Source organism: Elephas maximus, chromosome 3, assembly GCF_024166365.1.
Source record: "Elephas maximus indicus isolate mEleMax1 chromosome 3, mEleMax1 primary haplotype, whole genome shotgun sequence".
NCBI classification, from domain to species: Eukaryota; Metazoa; Chordata; class Mammalia; order Proboscidea; family Elephantidae; genus Elephas; species Elephas maximus.
In genome coordinates, this window is record NC_064821.1 from 173,031,554 (window position 1) to 173,052,055 (window position 20,502).

The following is a 20,502-nucleotide window of genomic DNA, read 5'->3' on the forward strand; positions in this document are numbered from 1 at the left end:
GGGCATTATAATCATAGATCATGGAATCTAAGCTGGACAAAGAGGAAAGTGAAGGCAAGTAGGGCTGACAGTGAGAGTAGTAAGGTTAAATATAGCTAAGTGATTAGTGGACCATGAAGGCTGGAAGCATATGAGACAGTAGTAGGAGAATGGATAGTCAAGGTAGTGGAGTTTCCAGTTCTTACTCATACATTATTTTCCCTTCTTCTTATTAATTTATGATCATAGTGTAACTTAACTAAAATACAGAAAAAGTTTTATTCAGTGAGTTTTCCTAGGTGCCAGGTAGTTTACATTCTTCATCTGGTCTCATTTAATACTCCCAACAACTCTATGAAGTATATGTTATTACCTCTGTGATCACCATAATGTGGCTGCTGATGGTACTTGGTAACAATCAGGCAGATCCCCAGAGATGAGTTCCACCTGCCACTTCACTAGTTATAAAAGAGCCCAACCAAACCAAACCCGTTGCTGCTGAGTAAATTCCGACTCATAGTGACCCTATAGGACAGAGTAGAACTGCCCCATAGGGTTTCCAAGGAGTGGATGGTGGATTTCAACTGCTGACCTTTTAGTTAGCAACTGAGCTCTTAATCACTGTGCCACCAGGGTTCCCAGTGACTTCTATATACCCACCACAGTCACTTTGGAAATCACCTCTTGGGGGCTATAAACATTTCAAGGCATTCAGCAAGTTCCTTCCTCCCAACGAGCCCTTATGCTGTAGCGGTTGTGTGTATTCTTCCTATATGTTCTTAGCACCAAAGAAAAACACCTTAGGATCATGAAGGTGACATTTGTTACTTTTCACTGTGTCTGTGATTTGGATAGGTTTTTCCTCTTAGGTAGTGAATATTCCAATGGTGTGGTCAGTTTATGATCTCAGTATTGATTCACTCTTGCCCTTGACAGTATACGTGGTGGTGTCACTAGGGTTGGTGTCACCCAGCGTGGTAACTCATGATGTCATATCCTGCATGGACCTCCTCCCATACCAGGCCATACAGAATCCTTAGTAATGTTTTTTATATCAATGTTACTAATTTTAACTATAGAATAATGTGGATAAAATAGTTATAAAAATAGTTAACATTTCTTAGATTATATGAAAATTATTTTGTAAAATCTTTCTACATTGAATTACAACATCATTAGGAACTGAACAGAAGCCTTTTTAATTTTTTCCTTTAATTACTACTTCATTCTCAAAAAAAATTATTGATATAGATTATCAAATACTAATTACCACAATGTTATAGCTATAACACCAGAAAATTACACAAAATCAGTGACTATTATAAAAACACTGCAGCAAAGAAAAAAACAGTACATGCTAGTAGCGTGTGCAGACGAAGCCAAGTGATTAGAGGCATTGTTGTCATTGGCTAATAATGACAGCTCTGAAGCATTAGAAGGCTCAAAAAGTAAATTAGCACAGAGTTTTAGCCTTGTAGGTACACTGATACATATAAGCTGGGCTTACGAAGAATGTTTTTGTTGTAACTAATTATGGGGATATTTTTCACAAAAAATAATAAATTTCTGCTGAAACACTACACAAAAACTTTACAGACAGTCATTTTGGTGTCACCTCCTCTGATAGTGTCACCCGGTGTGGTCCGCACCCCTGCACTCCCTAATGATGCCACTGAGTATATGCTTATGGCTTATTTAAAGGCAGAGTCTCGTTGGTTGACACGTAAATCTTGAAATGTGCTTACTTTAAGAATGGAATTATCCTGTCTCGTATTTTTGGTATCATAGCCTTCCAGTAAACAGCGACGAGTGGTATTTCCTGATCCAGCAAACTCTGCCAGGTTTAGATCTGCAAAGCCCAGCTATGAAAAGAAAAAGAATTATATTAATAGACTATCTACTAGGCTTCTATCATATTGTCTTTAAAATAAACATTCAACCCATGCCCTAGACCAGTCTTCTCAACTTTCAGTCATTTGCAATTTTGCCATTTTAACAATACCTGTTCTACTATTTGCTTAAGAGCTGTCTTTAAGTGGGCGTACTCTTCATAGCAATTTATTACCTATTCTACTCTTAAGCAATAGGATCTTTAAAATCACAGATTTGACGTGCTAAATATATTTTTCTACACACATTAAAATATATATAACTGTTAAAATAAAAATAATATATATCAAACAACTAGAATTATTGCCAGTAGCAGTGGTACGTACAAGACACTATGGGAAATACTAGCAGACCAATCAGATGATAATTTGCATACAAATATAAAACTCTCCTCTCCCTATTCTGGTTCCCACTCTATGCCAAGGTAACCGCTGATGACTGCGGATAGTTGTAGGTTATACAGTTGCTCGCTCTCCACTCAAGAACTATAAAGATTTAAGTGAATCAAATGCTTTTCTCAGGACAAACCTCTTGTCTTCCACCACTTCTCTTCCACCACCTTCCATAACAGTTGCCTTGCTGATTATGATTACCTCTGAGCTGAACTATGAAACTGTTGCTATTGAGTTGATTCCAACTCATAGCAACCCTACGGGACAGAGCAGAACTGCCCTATACAGCGTCCAAGGTGCGGCTGGTGCATTTGAACTGCTGACCTTTTGGTTAGCATTCGTAGCACTTAACTGCTGTGCCACCAGGGCTCCATCTTCTAAGCTGAACCTCTCTTTACTGAATCTACTTTTTCCCTTTCCCCTCTCGCTGCCCCACACCAACCCTCTCTGCTGCTACCTACAAGTCCAGCTTAAACCTGTTCGTTCCTCTTTGGATTTGGGCTCTTATCTTCTGCAGGTACCAAACGTTCCCTATGGTCTTTCCTCTGATGTTGCTCAATCCGATTTCTTGCCAGCAAGAGGTACGATAAGTCAACTCCATTATATCATTTTTTGAAGAGATCAAGTCTACTTTACATAACTACAGTCTTTCACTAACAATGAAAAATGTACTGCACTTGCAGTTAATTAAGCACATCTCCCTGAGTATATAATAAAATGTGTCCTAAATTTCAGAGGCTAATGTGATTTTAAGTTGTTGCTTTAATGCTTTAAAACACACACTGGGTACATGAAAATGGCATTCAGGATGAAGATTTTATTTGCAAGCTGGAGTATTATTTTAGTAGCTTTTAATAGGTCAAAAGGAATAAAGAATAAGAACTTATACAGTCTAAGTGAAGGGTCACGAGCCCTATATAAAATATGTTAGGCACACATCCAGCCACAGGTAACATCTACCTACTAATCTTCATTTGGTGACTACGGTCTCATTGCCTCTTTTAAGGATGAGGACCAGATCAGCAGAATAAGGCTGGAAGTGTCTAGGGCAAAACCATATCCAACAGAGCACATGAGACTTACATGGCTATTAGATCACACATTATCAACACAGCCTATTTCCTATCTTCTCTCTTTGAACCTCAAACGCTTCCTTTCCCCTCTTCACTCTCTGCTGCTGACCTTGCTTCCTTTTCACTCAGAAAATAAGAACAATCAAAAGGGCTCTTCCACAATCTTTCGTCACCATACCCACTCACCTACCTGCATCTGTGCCCATGTATTTGCCCTCCTGCTCACAGTACTGTGGACGAACTAGCTGTGCTCTCACCTGAGGCCACCTGCTCTCCACTTGCCTACTCAAGTTCCTTGCATCAGCCATTCTTCCCTCTGTTTTGCATTCTAAAAATATTCCTCCACTGGCTCATTCCCATCAGTACACAAACATGCTGGATTTTCTGCCATCTTAATGAACAAAAGAAAATAAAACCAAAACCTCTCTTATGGACTGAACTGTGGCCTCTCAAAGTAGGTGTTGTACATTAGACGACAGCCTGAATCGAAGATGCAAGACTGCATTAGCCAGATACCAACCTAGGTAATGAAGTCTCAAGGATTAATCAGAACTAAAAGATTTACAACAACTTCAGAAAAATAAAAGAGGGAATAAATAGTGTAGGTATAGAACTTTCAAGTGGAGAGGAAGGCAAAGCGATAGATACCAAGTCATAAAAGACTGGTTCAAATTTAGGAAGATAAAGGTAAATTTCAAGGTAACCACAAAAAAAGTTAACAAACCTACACGTTAAAATAAAGAAGAAAAACATAAAGTGTCAGTAAACACAAAACCTACAGAAACAAAACATGTGTTGTAAATCCTAACCCCTATACCTGTGGGGTTATATACGTGTTATAATCCCATTTGGGAATGGGTTTTCTTTGTTATGTTAATGAGGCAGTATTAGTGTAGGGTGTGTCTTAAGTCAATCCCTTTTGAGATATAAAAGAGCAGATTTGGGGGAAGATAGATGCCATGCCACATAAAGATCACCAAGGAGCCAAGGAACAGAAGCTGAAATGGACCTTTCCTCAGAGCTGACAGAGAAAGAAAGCCTTCACCTAGAGCCGGTGCCCTAAATTTATGCTTCTGGGCTCCTTAACTGTGAGAAAACAAATTTCTGTTAAATCCACCCACTTGTGGTATTTCTGGAAACTCTGGTGGTGTACTGGTTAAGAGCTATGGCTGCTAACCAAAAGGTCGGCAGTTCAAATCCCCCAAGTGCTCCTTAGAAACTCTATGGGGCAGTTCTCCTCTGTCCTATAGGGTTGCTATGAGTTGGAATTGACTCAACGGCATTGGGTTTGGTTTTTGGTTTTTGTGGTATTTCTGTTACAGCAGCACTAGATAGCTAAGACAAGCTCTTATCCCCCATCTCCCTCCAGGCTACTGGACATGTGTCTACTCCTCTTTAGAGTCAAACTCCTTGACACAGTTGTCTGTGCTGATTGTCTCCAATTCCTGTCTCTGGCTACCTTACCAACTTCATTTCCCTCCACTCTCCTCCCTCCTCACTCTGCCAGCCACAATGCTCTGTTCCTTGAAAATGGCAAGATGACCTCAAGGCCTTTAACACTTACTGTTCTGCCTGAGACATTCTCTCTTAGATCTTATAGCTTTCTTTCTCATTCCATCCGAGTCTCTGTTGAAATGTCATCTCCTTAAAGGAGCCTTCTGAGACCACCCTAAGATATGCCCTGCCTCCTCTCTGCAGCTGTCACCCTCTAACCCCCTTACCTGCTTTATTTTTCTCCTTAGTAGTTATTATCACATCACATACATACATATTTATTTTGCCTATTTTCTGATGCCCTCTGCCCCCTGCTAGAATGTAAGTTCCAGAAAGGAGGGCGTTTTTGTTTGTTTTGTTCCCTGCTGTATCTCCAGCACTTAGAACAGTGACGGGAACACCTGCTAAGCACTTAATACATATTTGTTGAATAAAAAACAGCCACTGGCTTACCAGCCACTGTTGAAATGCCTATGGTACAATGTCACGAAGCATACTACAAGGGGGAAAAAAAAATCTGATCAGTTCCCGTTAAGAAGGCATATTAAAAAGTGGTGCCTTTCAGTGTGATGTTTTAGGCTAAAGATTAACCAATGGGTGCATTCAACATTTATCAAGCATCTTTTATGTGCTGGGCCCTGCCCTAGACACTGGAAGCAGATATGAGCAGGACAGGTAAGGATTCTACCTTCAAAGAGCTTATTACATTCTAGAAAGGTACCAGAGAGTCTGTATTTCCTTATGATTTGTCCTTTGGCTTCTCTAACTGTCTTATGGAAATGGCACATATACTTAAATATTAGACATTATCTGTGGTAGACGTTACTTCATTCAGCACATAATTTTGAGCATACATTCTAGGTAATGTTAGGTGCTAGAAACACAGAAGAGAAATAAACCATTCCTTACTCTCAGGGAGCTCACTGTTCAATAAGGGAACATAGAAAACAAATTCCTATAATACAATGTCATAAGAAATGGGATAGTGGAAGGCACAATTACAAGAAAGAGGAAAAGAAAATTTCTGAGTGAGGAGGGATGACTCAGCTGAGTCTTTGATGACAATGAGTTGACAGCCCAAGGGAGGGAGAAGCACAAGCATGGCAGGGAGAACAGCAAGTCACAAGGCAAAGAGGCTAAAACAGCACGAGATGCTTTAGGAGGCATACGGGGCAGTGTATCTGAAGTATAAGGACAAGTGTGTGTGTGTGTGTGTGTGTGTATACAGAATTAGGTGGAAGACACGAGGTACAAGAGATGATGTGCAAATCAAGATGGGCCTTATGTGCTAGGTTAAGAAATGCTCACTCCCTTTTACAGGCATGGATAGCTGCTGAAGGACTAAAAGCAGGGGAACAGTGGGATGCTTTAACTTCAGAAAGATCACTCTGGCAATAATGCAGAGGTAGACAACAGCAGTGAGGGGGAGACTAGGCAGGAGGCCAATGCAGGCTTTAAATAAATAAATAATGATGGTGTACGTAAGATAGTGTGGCCTTGGGAAGGGAGAGGAGGGATGATTTCAAGAGCTTTTTAGAAGGGAAAAATCAAGAGCATTTGTCAATCATAGCAGATCCTGTTGGGTGCCTACCCAATATTCAATACTCTGCTATTCCTTGCTGGCAGAGCCTTGATTTTATTCAGGTGCTGAGTCGAAACCAATCCCATCTAATTCTAATCTATTCTTTTTACCTCTGTTCCAATTCTGACACTGGCTGCACATGCAGTACTCTCTTCCCTAACTACCTGGGGGGAGGTGAGACCTCACAAGGTACAGGACACAGTCCTCCAGACTGCCAAGTCTGCCCAAGACCTCAGATGCCAGCTGCAAGCTTGAGAGTCCACATGACATCGTCACTTTTGACCTGCTGACTACAAATTCGGGGTTTTCCATTATCCCCTTAGTATACCACCTATCTCAGGGCTCTCTCACTTCTGACCTGCTAGCTCCAAATTTGCGGGCTTCTTCTACCCCCTCAGGATACCAGCCATAAGTTCTGGATTGACAGTTCACTAAAACAACTCAGAACTCAGAAAAGTGCTATACTTACGATTATAATTTTCTTACAGCAAAAAGGACACAAATGAAGAGACGCGTAAGGGTGAGGGCTCGGAGGGTTCCCAATGTGAAACTTCCATGTTCCAGAGTGCTTGCTACCCTCCGAAGCACTGATGTCTTTCACCAACCAGGAACCCCATGGAGCTTCTATGCCCAGAGAGCCTTTATAGGGGCCTCAATACACAGGCATAATTGATTGAATCATGCCCCTCTCCCTCCCTTGAGGAAGCTGATATCACAAGGTGGGTCTTTTTGGCATGGCTAGCCCCCACCTGAGTTACCTTCATTACCATCTCAGGTAAAGGTGTGGACTGGATCCCTTAGAGATAACAAAGACACTTTAACCACTGAGGAAATTCTAAGGTTTTAGAGGTTATCTCTCAGGAACCAAGGACAAAGACCAAATTTTTTGAGTAAAGTTAATTGTAAACCCCACAGGTATGCACGTTCAACTTGTCAGATGTGAATATATTGACCAAAACTTGACTAACCAGTTACTTGGTATTTGAGTTATCTAGTGCTGCTATAACAGAAATACCACAAGTGGATGGCTTTAACAAAGATAAATTGGTTCTCTCATGGTCTAGTAGGTTACAAGTCCAAATTCAGGGTTTCAGCTCCAGGGGAAGGCTTTCTCTCTCTGTCGACTCTGGAGGAAAGTCCTTGTCATCAATCTTCCCCTGGTCAACTAACTTCTCAGCGTAAGGACCCTGGTTCCAAAGGACGAGCTATGCTCCCGGTGCTTCTTTCTTGGTGGTGTGAGGTCCCCCTGTCTCTCTGCTCCTTTCTCTCTCTTATATCTCAAAAGAGATTGGCCTTAGAGAAAATCTAATCTTGCAGATTGAGTCCTGCCTCATCAATACAATTGCCGCTAATCTCACCTCATTAACATCATAGAGATAGGATTTACAACACACAGGAAAATCATATCAGATGACAAAATGGTGGACAATCACACAATACTGGGAATCATGGTCTAGCCAAGTTGACACACATTTTGGGGGGACATGATTCAATCCATAACACTTGGTGACCATGAGGGGAACTAACCAAGGACAAAGTCAACACAGAGAATGGCAGAACAGAATGACAAAAGGAATATGGGCTCCTGATGATTTTGTTAAATCAGTGGATTAGATAATTCCACAGCAGCTCTATCTCACATCTAACTGTTTTATGATATTAAAAAAATCTCTAGATGAGGAGGTTTCTATTACTTATAGCAAAGAGCATCCTAACTGATATCGTAATCAACTGCATTTAGGGAATTAGTTAGATTTAGTGGTTAGAACTAATGCCCAGGCCCCTGGCTCTGACAACTGAGGGGATGACAACACCATTTACAGACACTGGGAAAAAATGAGTATGAGAATTCTGGGAGTATTCTAATTACTAATTCTTTCCATTCAGCAAAAAAAGTGAGCACATTCACTAGTAATTCCATATACAGGACAGAGTAGAACTGCCCTATAAGGTTTCCAAGGAGCGGCTGGTGGATTCAAACTGTTGACTTTTTGGTTAGCAGCCCTAGCTCTAAACCACTGCACCACCAGGGCTCCTCCACATAGCAAATAACTGTAATAAGGAGTCCTGGTGGTGCAATGGTTAAGCACTCAGCTGCTAACAGAAGGAAACATTGGCAGTTTGAATCCACCAGTGGCTCCATGGGAGAAAAGACCTGGTGATCTGTTCCCGTAAAGATCAGGGAGACCTGGGTTCAATTCCTGGCCAATGCCCCTGATGCGCAGCTACCACCTGTCTGTCAGGTGGTGATTTGTGCGTTGCTATGATGCTAAACAGGTTTCAGCGGAGATTCCAGACTAACGGGGACTAGGGAGAAAGGTCCGGTGATCTACTTCCAAAAATCAGCCAGAGAAAACCCTATAGATCACAATGTTCTGATGGCCCACAACCAGGCAGTGTTCCGTTTAGTCGTGCATGGGTGGCTGTGAGTAGGGGGCTGACTGACGGTAGCTAACTACGAAGTGGTTTAAGGCAAATCGGAACTCATCTTGTAGTATGGAAGCTAAAATTTAAGAATAACATCCCATAATCAGGGTTTAGAAAGAATATGCCTTTAATTTATTATTGGATCCAAGCTGCTTTATTTAAAAATAGCCAAGCTTGAAAAAGAATTAGAGCAGTAAACCACTTACTTTTTAAGCCTATAGATAGCAATGGGCAACAAAATATTACAAATTCCAAAAGAGTTACAGAACATCTCCTTACCTTTGCATACGCTTTTCCACCTTTTAGTTCCTGCCAAAGATAGAAATCACTATAAGGATATCATATGATTAAAGATTCAAGATTAAACATACGCAAATAATCCTGAAGCACAGACACTGACATGCTGGCAAATACTATAGAGAGAAAAATTGTTATGATCTTAAACCCAACTGTATGGACCGCCCATGACTCCCAAAATGACCGTAATTTTTTTTAACATTAAATTTAATCTCAAAGAGACAAATGGTAAGAATAAAAGCTAATATTTAATGTATCTGCTGAAGAAAAGAGTTTCCAAAATGTGTCCTGGTTCATTGTAAGAACCTGAATCACCAGGCAAAAGGTCAGGGGTTATCCTCAATTCTCTTTTTCCCTCATTCCCCACATCCAATCCATCAGTGGGGTCTATATCCAAAATACATCCTGAATCTTCCCATCTGGGCTGTTATAACTATACCAAGGCTTAAGACTTTCTCACCTGAACTACTGCAACCACATAAATGCTCTCTGCAATTTACCATCCACATTTTAGAGGTCTATCTCCATTAAAGGCTTAAAACATGTAAAAATCATTTTATGTATATATGTATTTATGTTACGGAACCCTGGTGGCATAGTGGTTAAGAGCTTGGCTGCTAACCAAAATATTGGCAGTTCGAATCCTCCAGACGCTCCTTGGAAACTCTATGGAGGAGTTCTATTCTGTCCTACAGGGTTGCTATGAGTTGGAATCGACTCGATGGCAACAGGTTTGGTTTTTTTATGTATATTTGAACTAAGTAGATTAATTAATATAAGAGAATTAAAAATACAGCCACACCCCCCACCCCCTTAGTGCTATAGTTCATTCAAAAGACAGAATAAGAAAGCTAATAATATAACTTTTTATCTATACAGGAGAGTGCAGAAGGGTGCAGACTGGAATGGAAAATAGCAGGGCAAGAGGCTCTTGCTTTTCATTCTAAATCCTTCTTCTATATTTAATTTTTAACCAGGTACAGTATTACTTTGATAATTTAAAAAATGCATCTAAAATGCAAAATATAAAATTTATATTTTAAAGCCAGTAATTTAATTCATCAGGCATGGTGACTGATTGATTCTTCTATACTCATAAGAGCTAAGATCACACACTTATATATGTCTTAGGGTGAACTGTATGAAACTGCTATTTTTGCAGATTACTGGCTGTCTGGCTTAATCTGATATGCAGAAAGGAAACACCTATGATACAACATGGACCTAAAATTAGAAAAATTTGGTTTTGATTCCGTACTTTGTCATTTATTAGCTGTGTGAATTTGGGCAAGTATCTTAACCTGAGTCTTGATTTTCCTGGAAATGGAGAAAACGACACCTAATTTCAGGGTTGTTGTTAGAAATACTATTTGTAAAGTCCTAACACAATGCCTAACAAAGAACAAGAATTCAGTGACTGCCAGGATATAGACATATACGGCCCCCAGACTAATACAAGTAAGGTTAATACTTATACGTAAAGTGACAGTGAGATGAAGGTTCTTAAATGATGTCTTAATTGATAACTTCAAATTCTTCATATTTACCGCAGTGATTTAAATTACTGTGGCAAGTGTGAAGTAAAATTACATATATTAACAGTTCTGATGAAAAAGATAAAGCAGAGCTAAATAAAGTAAGTCAGTGACTATGGAACTAATTATATGATTTCTGAAAGGGGAGAAGTCAGCGGCTATTTTAATACCTTCCTCACAGACACTCTGTAGATACAGGGATCTAGGATGCCTGTTGCAGCGCTTGCACTCATTTTGCACATAAATGAGAACTTCTTTCTCCAGCGAACACAATTTGCTTGCACCACCTCCCTGAAGGAAAAAAAGAGCCAGTTAATAAGTATTATTGAAAGCACACTCACACTTTCACTCAAATCTATAATGCAAAAGTGATTTATTAAAGCTAGTATTTGGAAACGGTGAAACGGAAGAAAACAAATTCCTAACAATGTGATGGGACCATCTTTGGAAGCTGATAATTATTCATAGGAAATTGGGGGGAAAAGTGAATTTACTTATCAATTCGATCAATATAAATTGAGGCTTCCACTATTCATTCAACAAACAATACACATTTATTTTATGTGTGCTGGGTATGTGCTGGGTGTTTAAAACACAAAGACAAGGGCGGAATTCTTAACCTTGTAAGGCTTATATTTTATAGTTAGTGCAAGAGAAGGAAAAATAAACAAGTACTTATTCTAAGATGAACTATTACCATAGTTTTATTCTGGCCATAACAGCAGCTGAAGCTACCATTTATTAAGAGCTTGCCACATGCTATTTAATCTCACAACAAAACCTATGAGGTGGGTGACGTTATCCTCACTGTGTAGATGACAAAAGTGAAGTAATTCAAGGCAGAAAGCTGCAGAATTGGTATTTAAGCCAGGCCCTTTAACTCTACAGCCCATTTGTCCACAAAGGAAAATCTATATTCTTCCAACAACTCTCCTCTTTCAAGGTTCCCAGCCTTTGCACATGCTGTTCACTTTACTTTCCTGTGTAAACACAGGGGGGTTAGCCTTAGAAAGGAGGAAAAACTATTCCTCTAAAACAGGAAGAAAGAAAAAGACAATAGGTGAAAATAAAGAGAAAATTGGAGAAAGGAAAAATGAAAGGCAAGAGAGTCCAGGCTGAATAATTTTCATTTTTTTGCAAAGTAATAAGCGAGGGCACTTCTGTAGAGTGAAAAGGGTTGGTGGCTGAGTTGAAAATGTAGATAAAAGCTTGTGGACAGTTAAGAATAAAAGCTGTGGTAAATGTGATAAGAAGACAACCTGTAGCTGTCTTAGTAAATAAAATGAATTTGTATTAGGGCCAATTGGTTTGGTTTTATGGCTTTCTTCATCAATATCCACAAGTCCCAAAATAGGAATTGAAAAGGCAAATGGGATTTAAAAACCAAGTATATATTTATGTGTGGTGTGTGCATGTATATTTACTTTGTTGCTGGGTGCTGCTGAGTCAGTTCCAACTCACAGCGACCCTACGTACAACACAACGAAACACTGCCTGGTCCTGCACCATCCTCATAATTACTGTTATGCTTGAGCCCACCATTGCACCATTGTACTGTGTCAATCCATCTAATTGGGGGTCTTTCTCTTTTTTGTTGACCCTCCACTTTGCCAAGTATGATGTCTTTCTCCGGTATAAGAGAGGAGAGTATGTGTTTTATCCTAGGTTTCACTATCATAACTGTAGCCATTTTATTAAGGACTCTTAAATGATTTAATCAATTATGATATGCAGAGTATGCGTCTGTATTCTTAGGAGAGTTTTCCTTGCAATCCGGCAGAGGGTAATTTACTGGTTTGATCACAATGCAGGCAGAATGAGAGTTACCCGATAAAGAATGGATCTTCATATACTTATCAGGGGACTTTAGGCATCCCATTAAGAGGAGCAGCAGCCAACTCATACTCTCAAAAATAAGTGAATTAAAATAAAAATCAATGAATAATAATGAAAATAACAAGCAAGAAAAAAATAAAAACCTGTAATTTCTTATTGTTGCTTCCCTCCCAATATTTCTTGGCCTTAAGACTTGCTGGAGGAAGTACGTATGCTGAGTTTCAGGGCACTTGGTTATCCCTTTCATTGAGGCCACATCTGATTTATGATCAGGAATCAAGAAATGAACAAACCAAAAAAATTTTTTTTCAAACAAAAAAAATTTTTTTTAATTTATTTTTTAAATTGTACTTTAGATGAAGGTTTACAAAACAAACTAGTTTCTCGTCAAACAGCACACACATTGTTCTATGACATTGGTTAACAACCTACTACATGTCAACACTCTGCCTTCTCAACCCTGGGATCCCTACTACCAGCTTTCCTGTTCCCTCCTGCCTTCCAGTCCCTGCCCCAGGCTGGTGCACCCCTTTAGTCTTGTTTTGTTGCATGGGCAAGCAATTTTTTTAAAAACTATCATTTTACTTTTCTGATAATATAAAAACTTCTAGCTAAAGATGGTAAGTTGAACACGTGTATTAGCCTCTGTTCCCTCCCAAAAACTAAATAAATTAAAAAAAGAAAAAAACTTAAAGGCATTATCCACAAGGAAAAAAAGAGAACCAGAGAGGTGACAAAAATAAGTGGCCAGGAAAGGACAAGTGATAGCTGTTTTAGTAAATCCAAGAAAGCTGAACCCTGAGGTGTCAATGGTGAAAGCCAAGAACGGGAATCTTAAATTGGACTTGAAGGAGAATGAAGGAGGGGCAAAATGCAAGAGTTGGTTCAAAATTGTTTTAGGAAGACCCTCAGATCCTTTTCCTGATTTTAGCAGAAGACTGAGCTTTATTGTCCTGACAAGGTAAAACACATCTCTGGGCTGCCTGATCTGAGTACAGCTTTTAGAAATGGCTTGATGGCACGATGGTACAGGGGTGGGGTAAGGGGATGAAAGACGACTTACTGAATGCTGCGATTTCAGTCTTCCTCCCCTGAACTGGCTCCTCAGAATGCTGAGCCAGGCATATACTCATCAAGAAGATGTGGTGGAATATTGTCTAGGAAATCCAACCAACCCCCCAAAAAAGATCTGATAATACAGATGTTGAGAGTTCTCAACAAAATGGTCCAGCCAGCCCAACCTACAGTAAAATCCTGACTTGACAACCACCCTCCACATGCACGAAGCTTCTGACCAACTTTCAAATCCAAGCAGACACTTGAGGAAAGTTTCTTAATATGAAAGATAGAGGCCTACACAAATACGAAAAAAAAAAGCAACTTAGCAGAAACAGAAACCATGTTGGAAGAAGAAAAAAAAATCTTTATAGAGAGATTAAAAAAAAAAAGGTATCACATCTACCATATAGGAATAGGATGCTATAAAAAAAGACCAGAGAGAGCTAAAAAGTACTCGTGGAAATCAAAATTATTGGGCTTGATATTCTGTTGGTCATTCCAGATCTTTCTTGGCCTGTGAAGCTGACCTTTAAGAAGCTTTAAGAACTACATAAACTGAGCTCCCTTGCCTTCTGCTTCCAAATGTGCTACAGGGACAAGCACTGGAAGGATACTGGAGGCAAAAGGAGAGAGAAATTGGTCTATTTCCTTTCCTGGCATCTTCCCTGTCAGGTCATGTGGGAAATGGGTTGGGAGGGTTACAGTTTTCCATAATCTGCCTTGTAGAACTATTAGACTCTAAACCCTGTACATCTATAACTTTGTTAAAATAAAAACCAAATCTGCAAATTAGATAACACCGTCAAGAATTAAGGAGTCCCTGGGTGATACAAATGGTTAAGCACTTGGCTACTAACTGAAAGGCTGGCAGTTGAAGTCCACCCAGAGGCACCTCGAAAGAAACACCTGGCGATCTACTGCTGAAAAATCACCCCTTGGGAGCCCTATGGAGCACAGCTCTACTTACTTGACACACACGGGGTCACCATGAGCCAGAACTGGTTTTTTGGTCAAGAACTAGTAATTTGAAAACAGGAACAAAGGTATGTAATATTGCATGCCATTTTATGCTAGTTGCCTTACTAAAAAATTAAAAATGCCCAAAGAATCTTCTTTACTGGTTGATATATGAAAATTGAATAGGGGAATTCATCTCACAATGTTATTCAGCCAATTATTTCAGGAATTATGTAAGTATAAAAATTACTTAATTAATATTCACTGCAAAGCCCTAAAACCTTCTTTATGTTATCACTTTGCATTTGTTTGTGAAATAACAATAATTCCTCTGCAATACTAATTACAGAAATACATCTAAGATTCACAACTAGCTTAAAGTGCTCTTATAACATAGCAGCCTTTACATACCAAAGAGTATATGCTATCCTTTGCACAAATGGAGGGCAGCTTTGGACAGAATAACAAAAATAAATCAAGTGAACACTCTATGTGGGTATTTCCCTTAAAAAAACAAATGAACAGGAAAGGAGTATTTGCACAAATATTTATCTAGTTTGGCCAGAGAGTGGAGGAAGCCAACACCAAGTATGCTAGTTTTAGGAAGAGATAGGAGATTAAGGGCAGATAATTGGAATTACAGTGTAGAGTAACAGTAAAGAATAGCAGTTTTCATAAAGGACCCGACATTAAATCTTCAGGGGAAAAACATCCTTCCACAACCCTACGTCCCTATCTACTTACTAACTCTATCTTTCCCCTCAGGTCCAAGCTCCTAGATGATGATACTAATTGTTATGGATTGAATTGTGTCCCCTATACGTATTGAAATCCTGGCCCCTATACCTGTAATGGAAACCCTGGTGGTACAGTGGTTAAGAGCTACATCTGCTAACCAAAAAGGTCAGCAGTTCGAATGCACCAGGCACTCCGTGGAAACCCTATGGGGCAGTTCTACTCTGTCCTACAGGGTCACTGAGTCAAAATTGGCTTGATGGCAGTTTTCTTTTGTTGCTGTATTTTTATACCTGTAATACGATTTTATTTGGAAATAGGGTTTTTTTAATTATGTTAATTAGGCCATACTCCAGTAGGGTGGGTTCTAAACCTGAGTTATAAACAGAGCAGAATGGACACAGAGACACACACACAGGGACAGATAGATGACATGTGAGGATCCCATCCAAGCAAAGGAAGGCCAAGGATCACTGGCAGAAACCAGAAACCAGGAGAGAGACTCACAGAAGGAATCAATAAGGCTGAGACCCTGATTTGGACTTTTAGCCTCCAAAACTGTGAGAAAGTATATTTCTTTTCCTTAAAGACGCTCATTTGTGGTATTTCAGTTATGGCAGCACTAGGTAACAAAGACACTACTGATGATGGTAACAAAGATGATGACATTTATTGAATGTTTATTATATGCCAGGCATTGTTATAAATACTTTACACATAATAACTCATTTAATCCTCAAAAAGCAACCTTATGAAGAAGGTACTATTAACTCCATTTTATAGAGCTAGGATATAGAGAAATTAAGTGATTTGTCCAAAGGCACACAGCTAGAAAGGGCTGGAGCTGGAATTTGAAGAACTTTCTACAGTGTAGGCAGTTTCCATTTCCTCACTTCTCATCTACTTTTCAATGCTCCCCCTCCCCCAAATCAGGCTTCTACCTCCCATCACTCCACTAAACTGCTCACCTAATTGCCAAATCCAACCGGCTCTTTTCTGTTATCATAATTGACCCCTCTTACATATTCCTGAAATACTCTTGTCCCTTTCTACTTCTGTTGATTATTTCTTTTTCTTCTATCTCCTTCAAATGTTCAATCCTTGGCTTCTTTTTACTCTCATGGCCTTAACTATTGTGTATATGTTGATAACCTATAAATCTAAGTCTTTACTTTGGTTCTCGGATTCAAATATCTACCTGTTAACTGGAGATCTCCACCTACTACTCCTAGCCTCTAGGTAAGACTTTGGGCCTCTGGCCTCTATCATGGTACCCACCAGCAGGCTGGTAAACTAGTAACATGGTTTGTCCAGGAGCATTTGTGGCAGAGACTGCCAGCTGCTTATCTGATATCTAGTCTCTCCCCTTTCTTAAAAACAGAACTCTGATTTTATTCAGAATGGCAACATGCCCAGTTAAAAGACTGCATTTTTTTTTATTCCTCATTGAAGCTGGGGTAGTCATAGGGTTGAGTACAAACTAAGGTATAGATAAAGAGTACTGGGTGTGATTTCTAGAAAGGTACCATAAAAGAGGGATAGTTGAGATGTGTCCTTTGGCCTTTTACCCCTTTTTCCTTCCTCTGCCTGGAAAACGTAATGATGATGGTTAGAGTGTCAACAGCCATCTTGGACCATAAGGCTACCTTGAGGAAAAAGAAATGTGCTAATAATGAAAGAAGGAAGATGGGGCCCCAATAACCACGTAGCTGCCATTCTAGTCCTTGACTCTCTCCCCCCAAACTTCTTAAACCTTATTATTAAACTACTTATTTTGGGGTTTGTTATATGCAGCTGAACTCAATACTAGCAGATACAGCCTAGGTCTGATCATGCCAAGTAAAGGCATCTGTAGAGTTGAAGTGTTATTCACATTGTAATAGATGCTCCAGGAATCCCAGAGTGCTGCTTCCCTCATTTAAGATAACTGTGTGGATAAAGCCCTTTGGAACCTATTAGACATATTTTTCTTGACCTGCATAACCATATGCAAGGAAGCTACAAATAAGGTCAGGTCTACTTTCTGGGGGATTAAGGAAACACAACTATACTATAAAAAAAAAAAAAAAATACTATACAGACATGGAAATACTACCTCCCAAGTAGCAGACTGAGATATGTGCTAGGACTCTGGAACAGGTTCTTATGTGAGAATAAGGAAAGTCCAGTGAGCCAAGAGATCAGGTTGGGATGACTCAGGGCTCCAAAAAATTAATTATCTCAAGATGTGGTACAAGGGATCTTTATTGGAAGAGAAACCCAGAGATGACAAAGGCAGAAAACACGAGTCTAGAATAACGCTCTGCACTGCCAACTACGGAAAGCACTCAAAAAAATTTGCTGACCAACTGAATCAACAAAGTCATGCATGGGTCACAAATGACCAGTTCCAGCCACCAATTCTTGCTTATGCTACTTCCTATCTAAGTTAACTCCTTTCCTGTATCTAGCATCACTACCCTAATTGTCAATATTTCCTCTCTGAAATACAGTACTAGGTCTCCTAAATGATCCCCCCTCAAATCTAACTTCCTCGCTGCTACCAGAGAGCAACTTCTAAAAAGTACAAATTTGATAAGTCATTATTCTGTTTAAAATCCTTCACCACCTCCCCGTATCTTACAGGTTAAGGTCCAGCCTCCTTAACAGGGCATCTCCATGATTGAACCCCTGCCTATCTTTTTTTTTTTTTTATCTTTAGCCTTATCTCTTGATTCTTCCTGTCTCCTAGTGCTTTTTGTTCCCCATTTACTTCATCACACTATTACTCATGTGTGTGCCTTTGTTACACTCTGTTTCCCCCTAAGCGTTATCTACTCTCTCTTCCAGCTTCCCACTTTTAGCAGTTTAATTCTAACTCATTTAGTCATTATCCCCTTTAGGAAGCTTCCCCCAACTCAGCTTTCAGATAGAGACCTGGTGTCCCACAAGACCCCATCTGCCTTGGCTCCCTGAATACCTCAGTGTACTCCATTCCCTTATTCTAGAGCATTCTCACCCAGAGGAGTGGCTCAGTCTTCTTTCTCCCTCATTCCACTCAGATTTCATCTCCCAGGATGGGGTCCTAACTCCCGTTTGTTCCTGCCTGGTTTCCAATATATTCTCCTACAATTATGCATGTTTGAAATGAACTAATATTATAAACGAATTTCTAAAATTTCCAAAGCTTCAATGTTGACTATACCCTTTCTTAACAGGAACTTAGGCAGAAACAGACATGTTAACTTCAAGAATCTTTTTAGTGCTGTAACATCAAAATAATAGCCCTGGTTTATTTGAACAATCTCTAAGTTTTTTTTTTTGTGCCTAAGGCAATTACTCATTTTTTTGGTGATAATTTTTAACGTGTAATACACACACACACACACTCAGAGCTGCCAGAAAGCTGTCCAAACTAAGCAAATGAAAAGTGACAAAGCCAGTTTGGGACGTTTGTTACGCTGACTGGTTACCATAGAAACAAACCCAGACTACTACTTGGCAACTGAGACAAAAGTCACATTAGTAAATGCTTTCTGTTATGTGAGTCACTAATTTCCTATGAGTTTTATACAGTTGCTTAACCACCTTCAAGAAACAAAGCAACCGAGAATGAGTTGTGTTGAAACTGTGGCAAGTGAAGCACATGTAAGATAAAACGATAAAGCTGATGAGTATGAAATAAAATAAGCAGAGGACTTAACTGACAAATGTTGCCACAGCCACTGTTTGTGCTTCAAAAAAGTCAAAGAAAATCTAGAAAGTGTTCAAAAATGAAAACTAATGTAAAATAAAATGAAAATCATGGATCAGTTTTTTTTTTTTTTTTTTTGTGGCTCCTTAGTTACTATATCCACAAACTGCACTACTTAATACCCTAAGAATAACTTGCATGCATACACTCTAGGCACATATTTAAAATTATGCCACGTTCTGGTAATTCAAAGTATGTGTAACATTTTACAAACAGTGAGAAGAAACTGCTGTTGAGGAATGCAATTTGTTTTTCCAGGTAGTAATGCATGGAGAACCAACAAATCTGTCTGGGAAGAAGTACAGCCACAATGTTCCTTAGAAGCGAGGAGGGCGAGACTTCGTCTCATGTACTTTGTACGTGTTATCAGGAGGGACCAGTCCCTGGAGAAAGACATCATGTTTGGTAAAGCAGAGGGTCAGGAAGAAAGAGGAAGACCCTTGATGAGATGGATTGAGACAGTGGCTGAAACAACGGGCTCAAACATAGCAACGAATGTGAGGATAGCACAGCACCGGGTAATGTGTCATTCTGCTGTACATAGGGTCACTATGAGTCAGAACTGGCTCGATGGCACCTAACAACAACAACGCATAGAGGTTTAGAGTTTGCATGCAGACCTGATAGGCTTGGGTTCAAAATCTGCCTCTGCTATTTGCCACTTGTCACAATGGATAAGGTATCTAACCTCTGTGTTTCCTTTCTTCCTCTGTAAAACATTGATGGTAACACTGCCTACACCTCATCGGAATTTGGGGAAACCAAATGAATTATTACACACTATGCTTATTAAGGAAACCTTGGTGGTGTAGTGGTTAAATGCTACGGCTGCTAACCAAAAAGTTGGCAGTTCAAATCCACCAGCCGCTCCTTGGAAACCTTATGGGGCAGTTCTACTCTGTCCTATAGGGTTGCTATGAGTTGGAATTGACTTGACAGCAACAGGTTGGGTTTAGTTTTTGATGCTTATCAAACATGAGCCCTGGTGGCACAGTGGTTAAAGTGGTCAATTGCTAACCAAAAGGTCGGTGGTTTGAACCCAATAGCCACTCCGTGGGAAAAAGATGTGGCAGTCTGCTTCCATAAAGATTTACAGCCTTGGAAACCCTATGGGGCAGTTCCACTCTGTCATATATGGTCGCTACAGTCGGAACTGACCCAACAGCAGTGAGTTTGCCATGCTTAGAAAATTGCCTAGCTTAGAGCATATCTCAATAATAGATGTTAGAAGTTGGTATTATCAAGGCTATGTACAGTTCTCAGTCTTCTTAGAGGGCAGTGGTAATTCAGTGATAGGACTCTTGCCTCCCATGCAGGACACCTGGGTTTGATTCCTGATCAATGCCCCTCAAGCACAGTACCACTTGTCTGTCAGTAGAGGCTTGGGTGTTGCTATGATGCTGAACAGATTTCAGCAGAACTTCCAGACTAAGATGGACTAGGAGGAAAGGCCTGGTGATCCACTTCCAAAAATGGGCCAATGAAAACCCTATGGATTGCAATGCTACAATTC

At 39.8% G+C, this 20,502-nt stretch overlaps 1 protein-coding gene across 2 annotated transcripts in view; it reads right to left on the reverse strand.

Annotated features, from left to right (window-relative positions):
- Positions 1-20,502, reverse strand: part of EEIG2 (EEIG family member 2) — a 70,090-nt gene that overhangs the window by 28,633 nt on the left and 20,955 nt on the right. For both annotated transcript variants that reach the window (XM_049880203.1, XM_049880202.1), the window contains exons 2-4: positions 10,840-10,960; positions 9,117-9,146; positions 1,725-1,841 (exon numbers count right to left, since the gene is read on the reverse strand). In XM_049880203.1, coding sequence (XP_049736160.1) covers positions 1,725-1,841; positions 9,117-9,146; positions 10,840-10,960 — 268 coding nt within the window. The remainder of the gene's footprint in view (positions 1-1,724; positions 1,842-9,116; positions 9,147-10,839; positions 10,961-20,502) is intronic.